The sequence below is a fragment of the Leuresthes tenuis genome, unplaced genomic scaffold (genome assembly GCF_036924035.1).
Source record: "Leuresthes tenuis unplaced genomic scaffold, fLeuTen1.0.hap1 SCAF_11, whole genome shotgun sequence".
Lineage (NCBI taxonomy): Eukaryota > Metazoa > Chordata > Actinopteri > Atheriniformes > Atherinopsidae > Leuresthes > Leuresthes tenuis.
The window spans coordinates 12114292-12129176 of NW_027325365.1; the positions used below are offsets into that span (position 1 = coordinate 12114292).

A 14885-nucleotide genomic window follows, 5' to 3' on the forward strand; every position below is an offset into this window, starting at 1 on the left:
GGATTTGAATGGAATGCGGCCTCACCTTAAAGTCGCTTTGCTCCCCTTTTCTGGTTCTCTTCATTATTTCTTCAATTCTCTGAAATTGAGCAAGACAATTACAATTCTTAAAAGACAATTTCGCTCAGAGGTTTAGCTGAGATATCAAAATAGTTACTCCGCCAGGATGGTCCAGAATTTTGAGACGAAAACACTGATCTAAATTAGACAGTTCTGACAGCATAAATGTAAAGTAAAGCAAGTGAATGGCTCAGTCGACGGAGCCTGAAAATCTTTACAACACTTTTATTTGGGGAGTATAAATAATGTATGATATATACGACAGGTAGACTCTGTTCATCAGCTCATCCAGCCTACCTTTTTCCTCTCCATACGTTCTTGCTGGTTCTGCTGCATAATGCGCTCCCTCTCCTGGCGGACTCTCTCTGCCTCTTCCAGGGCCTTGGCCTCAGCCTCCTCTCGTTCTTTCTGTAGTTCAGCCTGTTTTTGCGCTTCTTCTGCTGCCAGTTTCACCCTTTCCTCCTCCGCGAGGAGAGCGTCTTCTTCCTCTTTAATTTTCCTCTCCTCTGCAAGCCTCTTCTCCTCTTCCAGTCGTTTCAGTCGAGCTTCCTCCGCCAAACGATCCTCCTCTTCTTTTCTGAGCCTAAGATGATAAAAGAGTATATTGACAAATCAATACATGAATTGTCTTTAAGTGAACACGGATGGCTTGTAATCTATGAAAATAAACATTTGGTTGATGGAGCTTTGCTGTTGTCAGAGCTGGTGCATCAAATTCATACACAATGAAAGAAAAAAAGGCTCCCAAAAGATGATTAATTTGGGAGATGAGATAAGAGAGCCGGCCTCACCTCTCCTCTTCCTCTCTCTGTATCCTGAGCTGCTCCTCCCGCTCCTTCTGCTCTCTCATGAGTCTCCGGTTTTCCGCCAGGATTTTGGCTGCCTCTGCAGCAGAGTTAGTGCCCGTGGCTTTCGGGTCTGACAAAAGAAGAAGACGGGCTTAGCACTTTGGGTCATGACAACATTGAGAAGTAGATTTCGGGCTGACGAAGACACAGCATCTGGCCCTTTGCTGAACAATGACTGGCTGAGAGAATAGAGCCCGACAGGTGGAGGAGTGACAGAAAAACAGAAGAAAGTGGTCTGATACAGAGCTGTGAAACTTTCACATCTTATTCAAGCTATCCTCAGAACACAGGCTCATGCGATGTGTTGAACACTTCTGCATATATAACATATCTATTGGTAATGTTAAACTTAAAGCACTGTACTCATTTCTGTAAGTAGTCTTTAGGAATAGTTTTCCAAGCTTCTCGATGGACATGCTACATTGTCGGCTGATGGCTGTTTCTGATCCGACTTATCTTTGGGATTTTTTGTAAATGCTTCAAAATAAATGGGAACAAATTGTGCGTCATTGCTACAGGCTGCTGGTAACAAAGCGCTTCAAGATGCGATTCAAAATCGGTTCTTTGTCAAGACACAAGACAGGTTCATCGGGTGGTTATACTTTAATGACTTTTAGGCCAAGTTCTATGGTGTTTTGCTTCCTTAAGAATGGCTTCTTGACAGCGACCCTTTCCATGGAGACCATTTCTGATGATCCTACAGCAGCCTCACCAGCTGATTTTTTTTCCATTTTACTTTTGCAAAGAACTGTTCAACAATGTGTGTGTTTTGTTTTTTACTAATCCTCCATGTGATGTTTCACCATATGAAAAGCCATTTCATCTTGCAGTGCAGAATTTTGTCCAAAGGGTGGCAGAGTCAACCACAAACTGAGCTCTCTAACAGGATGTGCTTCCAGCTGGGGCTTAATAGGTCTCCTGCTTCAGTGGGATTTACAGCAGTCAAAGCTGCTGCCACGTCAGTGTGCAAAACACATACGCATTTAGTAAATAACCCGGCTATTGGAACCGATAATAGTAATCTTTTTATCTAAAATCAAACTGACTTGAGGACGTTAACTGAAGTTACGCTATGATCGCATGGAGTTTGGAACAAAATATTTATAATATATATAAAATTATATTTATAAGGGTAATGAAGCTTGATTTTTGAGTTAGTAAATCAACAGTTTACATTCTAAGACTTTATTATTGCTCAAACACTCCTTGGATTTCTTTGGATTCAAATACTGGATCAAAGACTTTTATTTGTTTAACTTTTGTTTGGACTCCATTAATTTATTGTAAATGGAACAGGTGTCTGAACAATGGCTCCATGGAGGAGGAGTAGCAAGCTGCCTTTGTGTGGAAACACTCTTTTCCTTGTAAAAGATTCAGGGAAAACCTATTATTCATAGATAATTACCCTGAACAAGACAAAAAGGCCAAAGAACAAATATGTCACTCTCATCTTTTGTGGCGGTAGAAGTGAAACAGGCCTAACACATTACATTTATGTAGCTAAAATGTTTAAGATTACAGCTTGCTGAAAATGACAGCATGTCTGGATGCACCAGTGCAAACATCCTCGTTGCTTGACTCAGCAGTGTGGGTTAATATTAGTCGTGTCAACTAACAATCTGAGGTAAGTCACAATGCTTAATGCATTCTTATCTCTGGAAACTGGCTCACCATCTTTCTCTTTGGTCTTGCTGGTATCAGAAGCCTGAGAAGCCACAGACTGAGCAGGACATAGATCCTTGGACTTGGAGTCCCTCTTTCGTAAGGTTGCGGGTCCTGTTGGAGTCAGAGACTGTTTCTGGATTGGAGGAGGCTTGGCTGACGTGGGAGATGGGGGACGTTGTTTCATTGCACCTGGTGAGGGTGGACGCATCTTGGGATTTTGCCTATCAGAAGATATGTTCAGTGTTCATTTTTGGTTAATAAAGAAAGAACAATGAGAGGTTGCAAGCAGTGGCCTGTAACTAAAGTTGTGTGAAGTGTTACTTGGATGTTGTCGGGGATGGGGTCCTCTTTGGAGCTGGATTGGGGGCTGGAGATGGTGAGCGGTTCCGTCCCAGATTAGAGGACGGGGAGGCAGGACGCTGCCCCCTGGGCGATGACGGCTTGTCCTTCTGTAGTTTCATGAAAAAAGGACAGAAGTTCAGGAGTTTATAAAAATCCCCCCAAAGTAAGACAGGACCCTAAAATGAATGAATTCCCAAAAACTCTCAACTTCAACTTCAAGCATTTAAAATAGTGATGGGTATCAGCTTTTTGTGTTTTAGTAAAAAGGCAAAAAAAAAGCACAAATATATATCACAGCAAACTCCAAGTGACTTGCATTGAATGCTAAGCTGTATGTCAATTATGTTCTAATGAGAAACTGTTTTAGTCGCGAACACATAATCAGAATGCCACCATCTCTTAAAGTCCTGCTTTAAAGAACAGGTAGGGAAGCAGAGAGCTGTCAGAGTTCCTCACACTGTAACATGAACAGTATAAAGACAAGTTCACCGTCTGAAGGAAAGCATTGAACACAGACAAAAAGTTCCCTATTTTCCAAAACCTCACAATATTCACTGTAGACACGGATTATTACTCGATATCTATCATTTATTTAAAGTAATGCTGCTTATTTTAAGTTGTAGAGTGCAACAATTACAAAGATCTATTTGGGGAGAATGAACCGTTTCTATTTATCCTTTGAAGGTTTCTTCTACATGATGTGTAAACTAATATCATAAAAGAAGCAGAAATATGAACAATTCAGATTTCCTTTTTTTTTTTTTTTTTTTTTAATAGAACTGAACGACTTTATTGCCCTGAAATGCAGTACATATAGGCTTATAGTCCCATTCTAGTCATTTGCAGACAACAGCTGGCAGTAGAGGTTGATTCTTACTGCAGCGTCTGATTTGCACCTCACTCAGTAAATGCCCATAAGGAGCAAAAAAAAGGTACCATGTCTGCGCGCCAAAACAAATGGCACACGAACACTATTCTATACTCTCACAGATGTGCAAAGCTTAATGCAGCGTGAATCTGCCGACTTAAGACAATATTTAATCCAAGAGTCATGCATCTTCCAAGTGACAGACACAGGGCAACAGATTTTAATCATCTCCACACTAATATGTGCATAATAGAGGAGAGAAGACAGAGTCATAGTAAGAAACGTCAAAGGCTTTTGATATATGGCAAAAGGGTCTGGGTGGGGTCTGCTTTGCATGGCCTGATCTGTCCATAATCAGGCCACTGTGGATCCCTTTGTCACATGCTCTAACAATGAAGCCCTTCACAACCACAGAGAAGGATATAGGCAGTCACATTATGAAAGAAAGCCAGGCACTACAAGCCACCAAGAGATAACTCGGAGATAGACTTATGAGCAGGAGGAGGAGAAAAGTGTTCCAATGTACGAACAAGGTAACAAATAGATGACGAGAAATGCTCAAAGTGCAGCAGGCGGAGTGTCATTTCCCTATGGTTAACATGCAGGAGAAGTACTTTGACAGGCAAATGTAGTCGGATATGTGCATATAAATCAGAGTCCATGGAGCCCTACGCCTATTTTTTCAGTGCAAAGTCATTTTCATACTGGAAAGCATGGACTTGTTGTTATTAAGTAAACACTGATGTGCCTTAAACGTCATTCCCTGTTTTCAGGCAGCTTTTATAAAAACTGTTACTTAAATTTAATGACTCATGGGAAGGAATAAAAACCACACTAATTACCCTGTGGTACATTTCACCTAAACTGTAGTTTGATTTCTCCCAAAAACTAAATTTCTTGATAACATTAAAAAAAAAATTCCACAAAAATATCCAACAGCATGCTGCCTTGGAATAAGTCCTCAAAGTTGTACAAAGATATTCCCCGAAATGAGTCACTCTAGTATGAACATTGTCAGGATTAAATCTGCCATCTAAAGCCTCGCATCCAGGGTACTTCCATCAGTAAAGAAACTGAACTACTGATGCAGGTATGTAAACTAATACAAAAGTTTTACATTTAATGAATAACTAAACAGCTCAAGCATATATATACAATAATTAGCAGGTAAAATCAATCACACGTTCAATCTAATTTTCAAATGTTTGTTTAGTTTTAACCAGAAGCATTAGTAACAATAGCATCAAGAAGACTTCTCACCAGAGAGGGGTCGAGGGCTCCGTCGGCCGACACAGATGTGGTCATGCCGCCCTTTTGTCGGTCAATGCTGCGGCTGCGCACTGGTCCACGCGGTGGGTGCAGGGGACTGGCAGAGGCTGAACGAGGACACAGGTGACACTCTGGTAAAGGACACAGTCATCGCAGGACCAGGGGAGCACAACCAATGGGAGGATTGAGAAGCGACCAAGTTTGGCAGCAAAGCAGCAAAGAGCAAAGGGAGAGAATGTAGAAAAAAGGATGGGGGGGGGGGGAGCAGATGGTGGTTGAAAGAAATGCAGGATAGTGTTTTTGTAAAGGAACAAGAGCACACAAAAAGCAATTGTTAGGTATAGCACTTTATGCAGGCAGTAGCTTGATTTCTGAAGGTTCCCCTAGGTTGGAAATTACTGGAGACATGATGAGCACAGAGCATCACAAAAACCTCAAACACCCTGCACCAAGCCACAGTTTTTGGACACAACAGAAATCTGAACACCAAGCACACCGCACGGTACATAAAATCTACCAACAAGACAGTGAAACAAACACCGACACTCAGCACACATATTATGTACATTTATTAGTACAATAAACACTCAATGTGTCACTTCTTGTCTTCCATTTGTCATTATTAAAAGATAAAGTGTAGCTACCCCTCAGTGTACTTCGATGTGACTGCTCCATATCAGACTAAACCTGTCTGATAAAATCATCTAAAGTGGCGATTCTGTGCTGCTGCTTCAAACGACAAACGTGTTACAGAAGTGGCTGTAAATTACTGTGGCAGGTGTCCTGTAGTTAGCTAGAAGAGGAAATAGTGTTGTCCACTGGCTTGCTGTGTCAGATTGAGGGATTAGCCTTCATAATCCTGAGACCTGGAGAACTCTTCCTCCCACAGCGTGCTCACAAATGTGTTTTGTTTCTGACTGCGCAGCGAGCAGCAGTGGTGACTATGAAACGTATGCTGTCACGAGACACCACTGCTGCTGCTGCTAATGTGGATGAGTCATGTTTCTGCGGGCTATACTTAGCAGAGGATCTATAGCTGCTAATGGGTTTGTAACGGCCGGTCAATAAACACCTCAACCTAAAACCAACACTTGAAATGTAATGAAGCTTTGAAGTAAGCAAGTGCTTCTCTCTATCCTTGAAATATATGATAGCCAAGAAAAGGATAAATCAGTGTGTATCAACTGCTGTGTTTTGCACCAAAATATAATTTGCATCGCAGTACTTCACGGAAAATATTACAATGAAATAAAAGAAACTTTACATGGCATGCGAGTCATCTAATGACACATAAAACATCACAATGGTGACTTTCAAGCAGATATAACTATATAACATCAGCCCTAGAGTGACTTCAGCTGCCTATGAAGTCACCAACACTGTGGTGTCACAACCAGAACACATGGAAAAGCACAATAGTCTCATTTCGACGTAACAAGGACCAATAAGTAAGCAGCTTAGAGTAAATCCCCCGGCATGGACTGCAAGGCTCCTCAGATGCAGAGAGGCTGCACGGCTCAGCTCAACAAACAGTCAATTGTGTCAGATCTGAGATTGCATGTGAGCTGGACCCATGTGTATGTCAATATTTATCAACTTCACGCTCTCACGTGTGTGCTTTACTGCAAGTAAAGGGAACATACATAAGAAACAGCAGCTGCAGGCGGATTTCTGTAATACCACCACCACCAACGCCACAACAAATTGTACAAAAGCATGACGATCTACACCGTAGCAATGAGATGAATGCATCTAAGGAGGCAATACTGAGACTGAATGGGCCGACTTTCTAATCATAAAATAAGAGGCTGGACAAATTTCTGTGTCTAGCCATTCCTCGTTTCTGTCAGGGTCTCCTGAACGGAGGTTACCTGGAGCATCTGTTCCTTCACCGGACAGGGCGGCGGCGCTCTTGCTCCTAGCTAGTGAGGCCTGCGTGGGGGTGAGCAGGCGACTAAGGACCCCTCCATCCACAGTACTGGCCGGTGGCCTGCGAGCTACACGGCCAAAAAAATCACCGAAAAACAGCAGAGGAGAAAAGGCCAGAAGGGAAGAATGGATAAGAGTGGGGAATGAAGGCAAAGAAAAAGGTCACCATGTGATTCAACAGAGGAGAATTAACAAATAGAGCCAAAGGTTATGTCTCAGTAATCTTACATGGGGTCCTTATCAATGGCCTTTACTCTTTCAGTTTTTAGTGATAGTCAATGAAAGTATGAAAAAAGGAGACCACGGAAAAGTACTGAGACCGATAGTCTGGTAACTGATGATCAGTTAAAACAGAAGTCAAAATAAACAATGAAGTCAAATGAATTGGTCCTTTGAGGCAGAAGAAGGTGGGCTGATGGGAAAAAAAATCGTTAATCAATTTCAAAGAAAGCAGAGGAATCCTGTTTTGTGAGAAGTGAAACAGACTATGATGGGGTGAGTGACTGTCACCGCACAGAACTTCTTTTGTTTCTGCTGTGGAATATGGTTGAGACAAAGAGTATTTATGACACCAAAATAAAGGAGCCGATAACCGTCCTTCTAGTGGTACTATAGCAAGTCATTTCACAGCAGAAAGAAAGAGCCACTGCTTCTCTGAAATGGAAAAAGTGAAAGTTTCCCATTTAAGCTGCTGTGGCTACCTAAGCTACAACGGAGAAATTATTTTCCAGCAGAGGGGTTTTAGTGTTGACAGACTGACTTTGCTACATGTCCTTAAATGCTAGCTCTTTAGAGGAGATTGCAAATTCTCACTTCCTTTTGCAACCCCTCACTGAGAGGACATCTGTTGCTGACAGACTTGATTTCTGTTAACTGTTGAGTGCCACCATGGAGCGTGGCTCTTTGCTCTGGATTAAGGTAAAAATCTCAGCTATTAGCTTCAAACAATGCTACAACTATAAGGAACGTTAAGGGTGGGAGAACTGGGGCTTGGAAAGCTCTAAGTACTTATTTAATATCAGTAATAGGAGCTGCGTTATATAATAGCTACGGTTAAACACACAAAACACACACTTGTACAGGACCGAACATTCTTTCAATCTCACTGGCACAAAAGGGTTCATATGGTTGAGAGACAAACAAAAGCTTTTCTGGTTAATAGCAATACACAATCTCCAATCAGCTGCTGTGATCATTTCTGTGCTGTCTGGCTGCTATGGGGGGGGGGGATGATGGTACTGACACACACCACACTGAAAGCATGAGCAATTTAAATCCAGCTGTGACATCATCTTGTAGAAAGAAAACAATCAACACTTTGAGACAACAGAACAATAAATCGAGTTAGTGCAGACAGAGCACACAACAAAAACATTCCCGCGTTGATGCTTGAGAAGAAGGCAATGAAAAAAAAAAAAGTGGTTCAAACGGAATCAGTTCGGAGTAAACGGCACAGGACAGGATCAGGAGCTGGTTAAGGCAGCTGGAAGGTTAGAAGATTAATGACACGATAACAGTGTTGCCAGTAAATCAGACGAAGAGGGAGAAAAAAATTTGCATCGGCTTGAGGGATAACGGAGCATTTAGTGAGATACTTTTGGGCGAATGAGAACTTGAAAGGAAAGAGGACATATGCAGCTGAAAGAGCCAGAGAGTTCAAAGAAATATCCCTGAGCTGCATGACACTGAATTATGGAAATGACAATTTTTCAAAAAAGCTCTTGGCAGTAGAAAGTATTGTTAGGTACTCATAAAAGAAAAGTACGCTCAGAATGAGGAAACCATCAGAACTGCATGCTTGTTATTGAAAGAGGGAGGCCTGAGCAGTGCATGCTGATTGTACATGCTAGCCACCTTGATCATCCGTTGTCCCCTTATCAGGCTTGGTAGGGGTCTGTGCTTTGCCCACACTTACTCGTGTGAGGGAGGCGCTTCTCTTCTTCACTGAACGGCCTAAGGACATGAGAGTGGAGTTATAGCCAAGCAGGAACTAGAAGGAGTTAACAAGGAAACCCCCGAGGACAAAAAAGACAGTTTGCAAGTCATGTGTACTTCATTTAGTCTTATGGGAGTCACCTGGTCAGGGCTGACAGCTAATGATGCCCAAGTTTACGAGTTACAGCCTGAATACAGACACACTTTAACCGGATTCTCCTACTTTTTCTTATTAACCTTAATGGCTGTCAGCATTTGTACCAAAAAACAAGCAGCAGGCGAGCCTTCAAATGAGGCTGTTGAAGCTGTGACAGAGCTGAATATATAATGTAGAGCTTCGATAAATGGTGTACTGTGCTCCGTCTTTTCTTAATGAAAGCATAAAGTGGGAAGAATAGGGGGGTCTTCTGCACCTGACTGTTCCACCAGAAGCTTTTTGCAGTCTTCCTTACTGGCCTGAGCAGCATTGCCATTGCTTGGCAACCGGTTACAAGATGAACTCCTTGGCTTAACACCTGAGAGACAATGATGAAACACCCATTGATGAAGTCAGAGAAAACTAACTTGTGCAGGGTAAAAGCATGATAGTATATTCAAAGTGGAAAGAAAACAAAATAAATCAGTTATGTGAAGGAAGAAAAATGGCACTGGCAGCCAATCAAAGCTGTGGAGAAATATCAATCATTTCAGTGAGTCAGTTAAATACCCTTCTTCTTATTTTTACGCATCACGTTAGGTGCGGAGGACCTCTAATCATTCTGAAAATTGGATTCAGCGCTTAATGGTGGCATATAGTGAATGCGTGCAGTAGAGCTGTAGGGTCACTAGAACTAGAAACAGATGCTGAAGCATTTTCACCCATCTGTCTGTGCACAATGAGTCTGTGTGTTAAACCCTGAAGATGAAAGAGGACAGGGGTCAGAGATCATTCTATGCTTAGAGCTGGCAGACAAAGTTGCATTATTCCAGCTCATCTACTGCTAGTCACAAGGAGAATCCTGTGCAGGAATAATCGCAGTAAAAATATTTATTTACATGAATGGTAAACAAGACTGTCTGGTCTACACTGTGTGGGTTACGAGAATGCAGGGTATGTAGGAGGGAGGGAGCAGAGGAGGTAGGGAGGGAGGAGAGGAGACTTACTTTTCTCAGGTGATTTGATGAGGGTGGCAGAGGAGGAGGATAAGCGTTTGCTGATGCTAGGCTCGGGTGGCTGTTTCAGGTTTGTGGTGGATGTGGAGCGCTTGTCAACTAAGAGGGAGGAGGAAAGACAGACAAGGGAAGCAGGGTTTACACTGGAAGCTGGTCAAAAGGGGAAGGATTTGGGGAGCTGACACGGGAGCACAAGGTTCTCTAAGATTCTCAGTCAAATTCCAGTCAAAGGGTAATAAGTTCACCATGACGTGCTCCACAAAAGCACCTAAAATAAATGCACAGGGAAACTAAACCATTAAGCAGTTTAGTTTCTGTATCTGTATCATATCAGTTTTTTTTCCCACCAAATTTGATAATCTACTGATGCGATGCACATTTCATACATAAAAACCATTGTTTGTTGTAAGCAAAGAGCTGATGTTTACATTTAACTCTCCCAAAGAGGAAAGCATCAGCAACACTACATTGTCCATGCCAGATACAATAGCAGTCCTTTGTTGAATGTCATTCAAATGAGCTTCCATGCTAAGTCACCCATGTAACCCTGAGGTGCCTGACAGTAGGGCTGGGCAATATTACCTTAAGTCACTGCCAAAATAAAGTATCACATCTCCTACATGATTCAAAGTCATGTGAAGGGGGGGAGGGGAAAAAATAAAGACATCGCTATGGGCAGTTGGATTTCGAAACTAATGCATTTAAGCATATGGAGTGTTATTAGGACGTTGTTCTTGGACGTGCACTTAATGATTTTCAGTTACTTGAAAGTATTTAAAACGTTAAGACAAATAAAACAAATCAAACGCTTCTGAGAAATACAACATTTCTCTGGCAGTATTTACATATAGCATTATTTTATTTTGTGTTTATTAGACCCATAAAGACTCACATTATCATCTATTATTGTGACTAATTACTTTTTCCGCTAACATTAAATCAGATTTTGTCACGCTTGTCGTCATATGTTCATATGCTGCAACAACATGTTAACTGATAACTATTGGTTGTGTTTTTAAGCTTTTTTTTTGTGAGGTTTTATTCTTTGTTGAAGTTATGTGTGGTTTAAGGCACGACTAAAGGAGCAGGAGTAAAATTGGGTGGATCAAATCAATTCTCTTGCCCAGCCCTACTCAACAGTGTGAGCGAAAAAGCTAAAGCTACACCTCCCGCTAACAATCAAGCCCAAAGCACTTTCAGAACAAATGTCACACAAAACAAGGTTAGTGGGAAAAAAAAAAGCCTGTTAGAGTGCAGGTGGAGGTTGATGGGATGGGGAGTGATGGTGGAAAGGGTCGTGGGCAACCAAGTTATCTGCGGTGTCAGTGCCAGTCCATGCTGTGTTCCTATATTGGTGTACAAATGATTAACAAACAAAACCTTGTCCACTCCTTGGTGGTTTTTCTGGCGAGGCAGGGGAGACAACTATAGTTACTGGAGATGACACGCTGGCATCAGAATCTCCTGTGGGAAAAGACAGCTCTCAGGCAGGAGTGACATAACAGTAAAAGACGGGACACATCCTTTGTACAAGGAAAGAGAGATGGACCTATAGCCATAAGCCTTTACTTAACATCTACAGCCTAAAACACTGAGAACTACACAGAGCAAGGTGGACTTTGCTGTAAACTCTAAGAACTCTAGGTCTAGGTCACATGTAGAGAACAATCCTTTTTGATCTAATTAACCCAGGCTGAGTATTATGCACATCAATATTAGTTTGACAGTACTACCACAGAACAGGTAAGAGCAGTGAGATGGCAAAATACATCGTTGTAAAACTTCATCCCAACTGCGGTGAAGAATGAAGAAACTTGACCACCTGCATGTCTTATTTTGAAAAAGTGAGGAGTTTAAGGTGCGCCTTAAAAAGCTCATTAATGCGTCATGGCAAGTGAACGGTGAAAGTGAACGTATAAAGCAGAAAGGACCTCTACCTGCTCTCCCATCTTGGTCTGTGATAAGTCCCCCCCAAGACCATCTTTTCTGCCTCTGCTCTACTCGCTGACTACGCTCCATTGTCCTCCTCATCACTGCCTCGTAGTGCTCCTGCAGCATAACAAGGGCAGAGGAAGGAAAAATGCAAGTCATTTACAGCAGAAGAGTATTTGCCTCTAAAAGAGAAGCAGAGGGGGCAAGATGTAGGTTGTACAATGTAAATCTTTCTAAGTAAATTAAATTATCTTAGTTTGTACAACTGGGCTATAAACACTGCTCTGTGGCAGTCAGGAGTGTGTCGTAGCTACCTTTTCCTCTTCCTGCTTCTGCTTCCTCTTCTCCTCCACAGCCATTCGTTTCTGCTCCTCCTTCCTTCGCTGCTCCTCAACCTTTTTTTGACGCTCCTCCACCTGGCGCTCAACAGCTAGCTTGGCCTTGCGCTCCCTCTCCATGATCTGAGACTCTCTTAAAGCTGACCACATATACAGTAGGTGAATGCATGGATAGTGGGTGCATGTGGGGGACGGCAGTGAATCACTGTTATGTTGCTCTCATTTGTGGGAAATAATTTTATTATTAAGAACGTACAGAGAAGGCTTGTTTTGGCTTAAAAAACCAACCCGTTTATATTTTCCACCTATATATCAGTGGATTAGTATATTAATAATCTAATTATTGCAGCTATTTTTTGGCAGAGATCATTTTATATAAGAACTACAATCAATGTCTTACCCTGTTGTCTCTCTGCCTCTTCTCGCCTCTCTTTTGCCACTCGCAGTCGATCGTCTACTCTAAGTGAGGCCCCGTCAATGACTGCAAACATGCACGTGTGCATATGGTTAAAAGGTAAAACATGCGCAGCAATATGGAGAACTTGAGGGTGGATTACAGTGCAGCTCATTGTGACCAAGGCTTTGTATTAAGCGGGCAGATGTGTGCATGTGACTGTCATTAATGAGCTTTGTCAACTGTAACAGTAATAAGATGATGACTGAGGTTGACCTGCAGTAAGCCACACTGACAGGATGGTGGGAGTGGATCGTGTTGCATCCAACGGTTACAAACATTGTAGGCAAAGTTGTTAGAGGGTTTAGTTTGCTTCTGTGTCAAAGTGCGGTGTTGTTTACCTGGCTTACACCCCTGAGGTTTAGCTGGTGCGTTGGTTGTAGGTCCTGGGCTGTTCCCTGCCAAGCTACGCCGCTCCTCTGCTTGTGCCTGTGCAGCTGCAGCTGTATGGAGGAGAGCAAACAGACACTCACAGTTCATACTACAGTCACACCAGGGCTACATGCACAGCTGAGTCGAGCTACTGTGTGGGTTTGACTGGGCCATTTAATTGGACCACTTGCCTTGTCCCAGTGCACAATTAACAGTAGGAGAATTTGACTTATTGACTCAAGTATGCTGCAATGTTGTGGACTGTTTGAGAAAATGGTCAAGACATTCTGCTACTACTAATTTTCTCTGTGAGAAAGCATTGTACATGTAAGTATAGCTGAATTCATTCTGGTCTTAAGGTTACTTCAATGGGGATTTTGTCAGATGACATTTATTAGAGCAGAGTGACAGTCTGGAAATGCTTAAAGCAACCACAAGTGGACACAGTTACAATAAGCCAATTTTCAATCACAATTTCCTTTAGAGAGAAGTGTTACTGGGAATTAGTGCATTAATATCCACATATGGTTTACTTTTTTAACATAACTTTGGAGAGTGTCCAGAGTGCTTAGGCTTAGGAGTCAAGTTGAGTATATTCATGCAGATTGATTCAACCTCAAAAACCCCATCACCTGAGAGCTTAAATTTCTCAACAGTTCAGTCCGACTTAGCATGTTTACATGCATTATAAGTCCTATTTTGGTCAGAACAACACACTAATTACATTTTGCTAAAATCATGTAAATGTGTGCTCACTATGTCTGACTACTCAGATTTATCAGATGATGTCGAGACAACAGCCATTTGGGGTATTCCAAAACCAGTCAAGTTAAAATCTGCCGTTTCTCTTGGTGCATTGTTTGCTCTCCAAAGGAATGCTAGTTCTAGAGAGATCAGGCAGATTTGAAGCTACATAACAATCCAGTTATTCATCCAACAGATATAAGCGTCCCTCCTCTCCTTCATGGTCAGCCCTGTATTTAAGTATAGACCGTCTTCTGTGACAAGCTTGGAGGGATTGGCTGCTGTTAAGAGATACATCTGAAACTAAACCCTTCAGAGTTTCCCGGTATAAAACAAACAATTGAATCAATATAGGACAAATGTTCACAATCGGTGCTGCACAGATCAGCACGCAGACAACCAATCTGGGTAAAATACCCACCCATTTCTAAAGAGTTTCAAATAAAAGGCAGAGGTAACAAATGCTTCCAAGATAATAGATACAGTAAATCAACTCTACTGTCAAACCACATTAGAGTCAACTGGACTTTCTTCAGCCAAGTCTAATAACATGAAAATCCTGAATGGGAAATAAAAGGGCACACCAGAAGGAAATGGTGAGGACATGATGAAGCTTTATGAGATCTAGTATCTGTCATCCGTTTCTTTCCTTCTTGTTGCTGTGTTCAGCATAAAAGAACTGCTGACAAAGGGCAACCCGATCATCAGTCCTGTGGTACTCACAGTATTGACTGACACTTCTAAATGTATCCTGAACAACCCTCACTCTCTCCATTGCTGCCATGAAATGCATCTATGTTGTCGAAATCATGGAAAGCAATGTTTTCAGCTTCAGAAATAACACAATCAAGCATATGTAACACTGTCTTTTTTAAGTTAAGTCTAGAAATCACATGCATTAAATCACCATAACAAATAGTTACCTAAAGATTCATGGAACCATTCGAAAACTCGGGTGAACTGACTTTTGAGAGCGA

At 41.9% G+C, this 14885-nt stretch overlaps 1 protein-coding gene across 12 annotated transcripts in view; it reads right to left on the reverse strand.

The window, feature by feature from the left end:
• Positions 1–14885, reverse strand: part of map7d3 (MAP7 domain containing 3) — a 28113-nt gene that overhangs the window by 4319 nt on the left and 8909 nt on the right. The window contains exons 2-16 of one of the 12 annotated variants that reach the window (XM_072395444.1): positions 13134–13235; positions 12739–12819; positions 12315–12478; positions 12006–12117; positions 11449–11532; positions 10060–10167; positions 9330–9431; positions 8836–8934; positions 6924–7049; positions 5044–5159; positions 2895–3022; positions 2580–2794; positions 852–978; positions 358–643; positions 26–79 (exon numbers count right to left, since the gene is read on the reverse strand). In XM_072395444.1, the coding sequence (XP_072251545.1) occupies positions 26–79; positions 358–643; positions 852–978; positions 2580–2794; positions 2895–3022; positions 5044–5159; positions 6924–7049; positions 8836–8934; positions 9330–9431; positions 10060–10167; positions 11449–11532; positions 12006–12117; positions 12315–12478; positions 12739–12819; positions 13134–13235 (1904 nt within the window). Of the gene's footprint in view, positions 1–25; positions 80–357; positions 644–851; positions 979–2579; positions 2795–2894; positions 3023–5043; positions 5184–6923; positions 7050–8835; positions 8935–9329; positions 9432–10059; positions 10219–11448; positions 11533–12005; positions 12118–12314; positions 12479–12738; positions 12820–13133; positions 13236–14885 lie in introns of all 12 variants that reach the window. The other 11 variants (XM_072395443.1, XM_072395446.1, XM_072395447.1 and 8 more) reach the window with 11 other exon arrangements.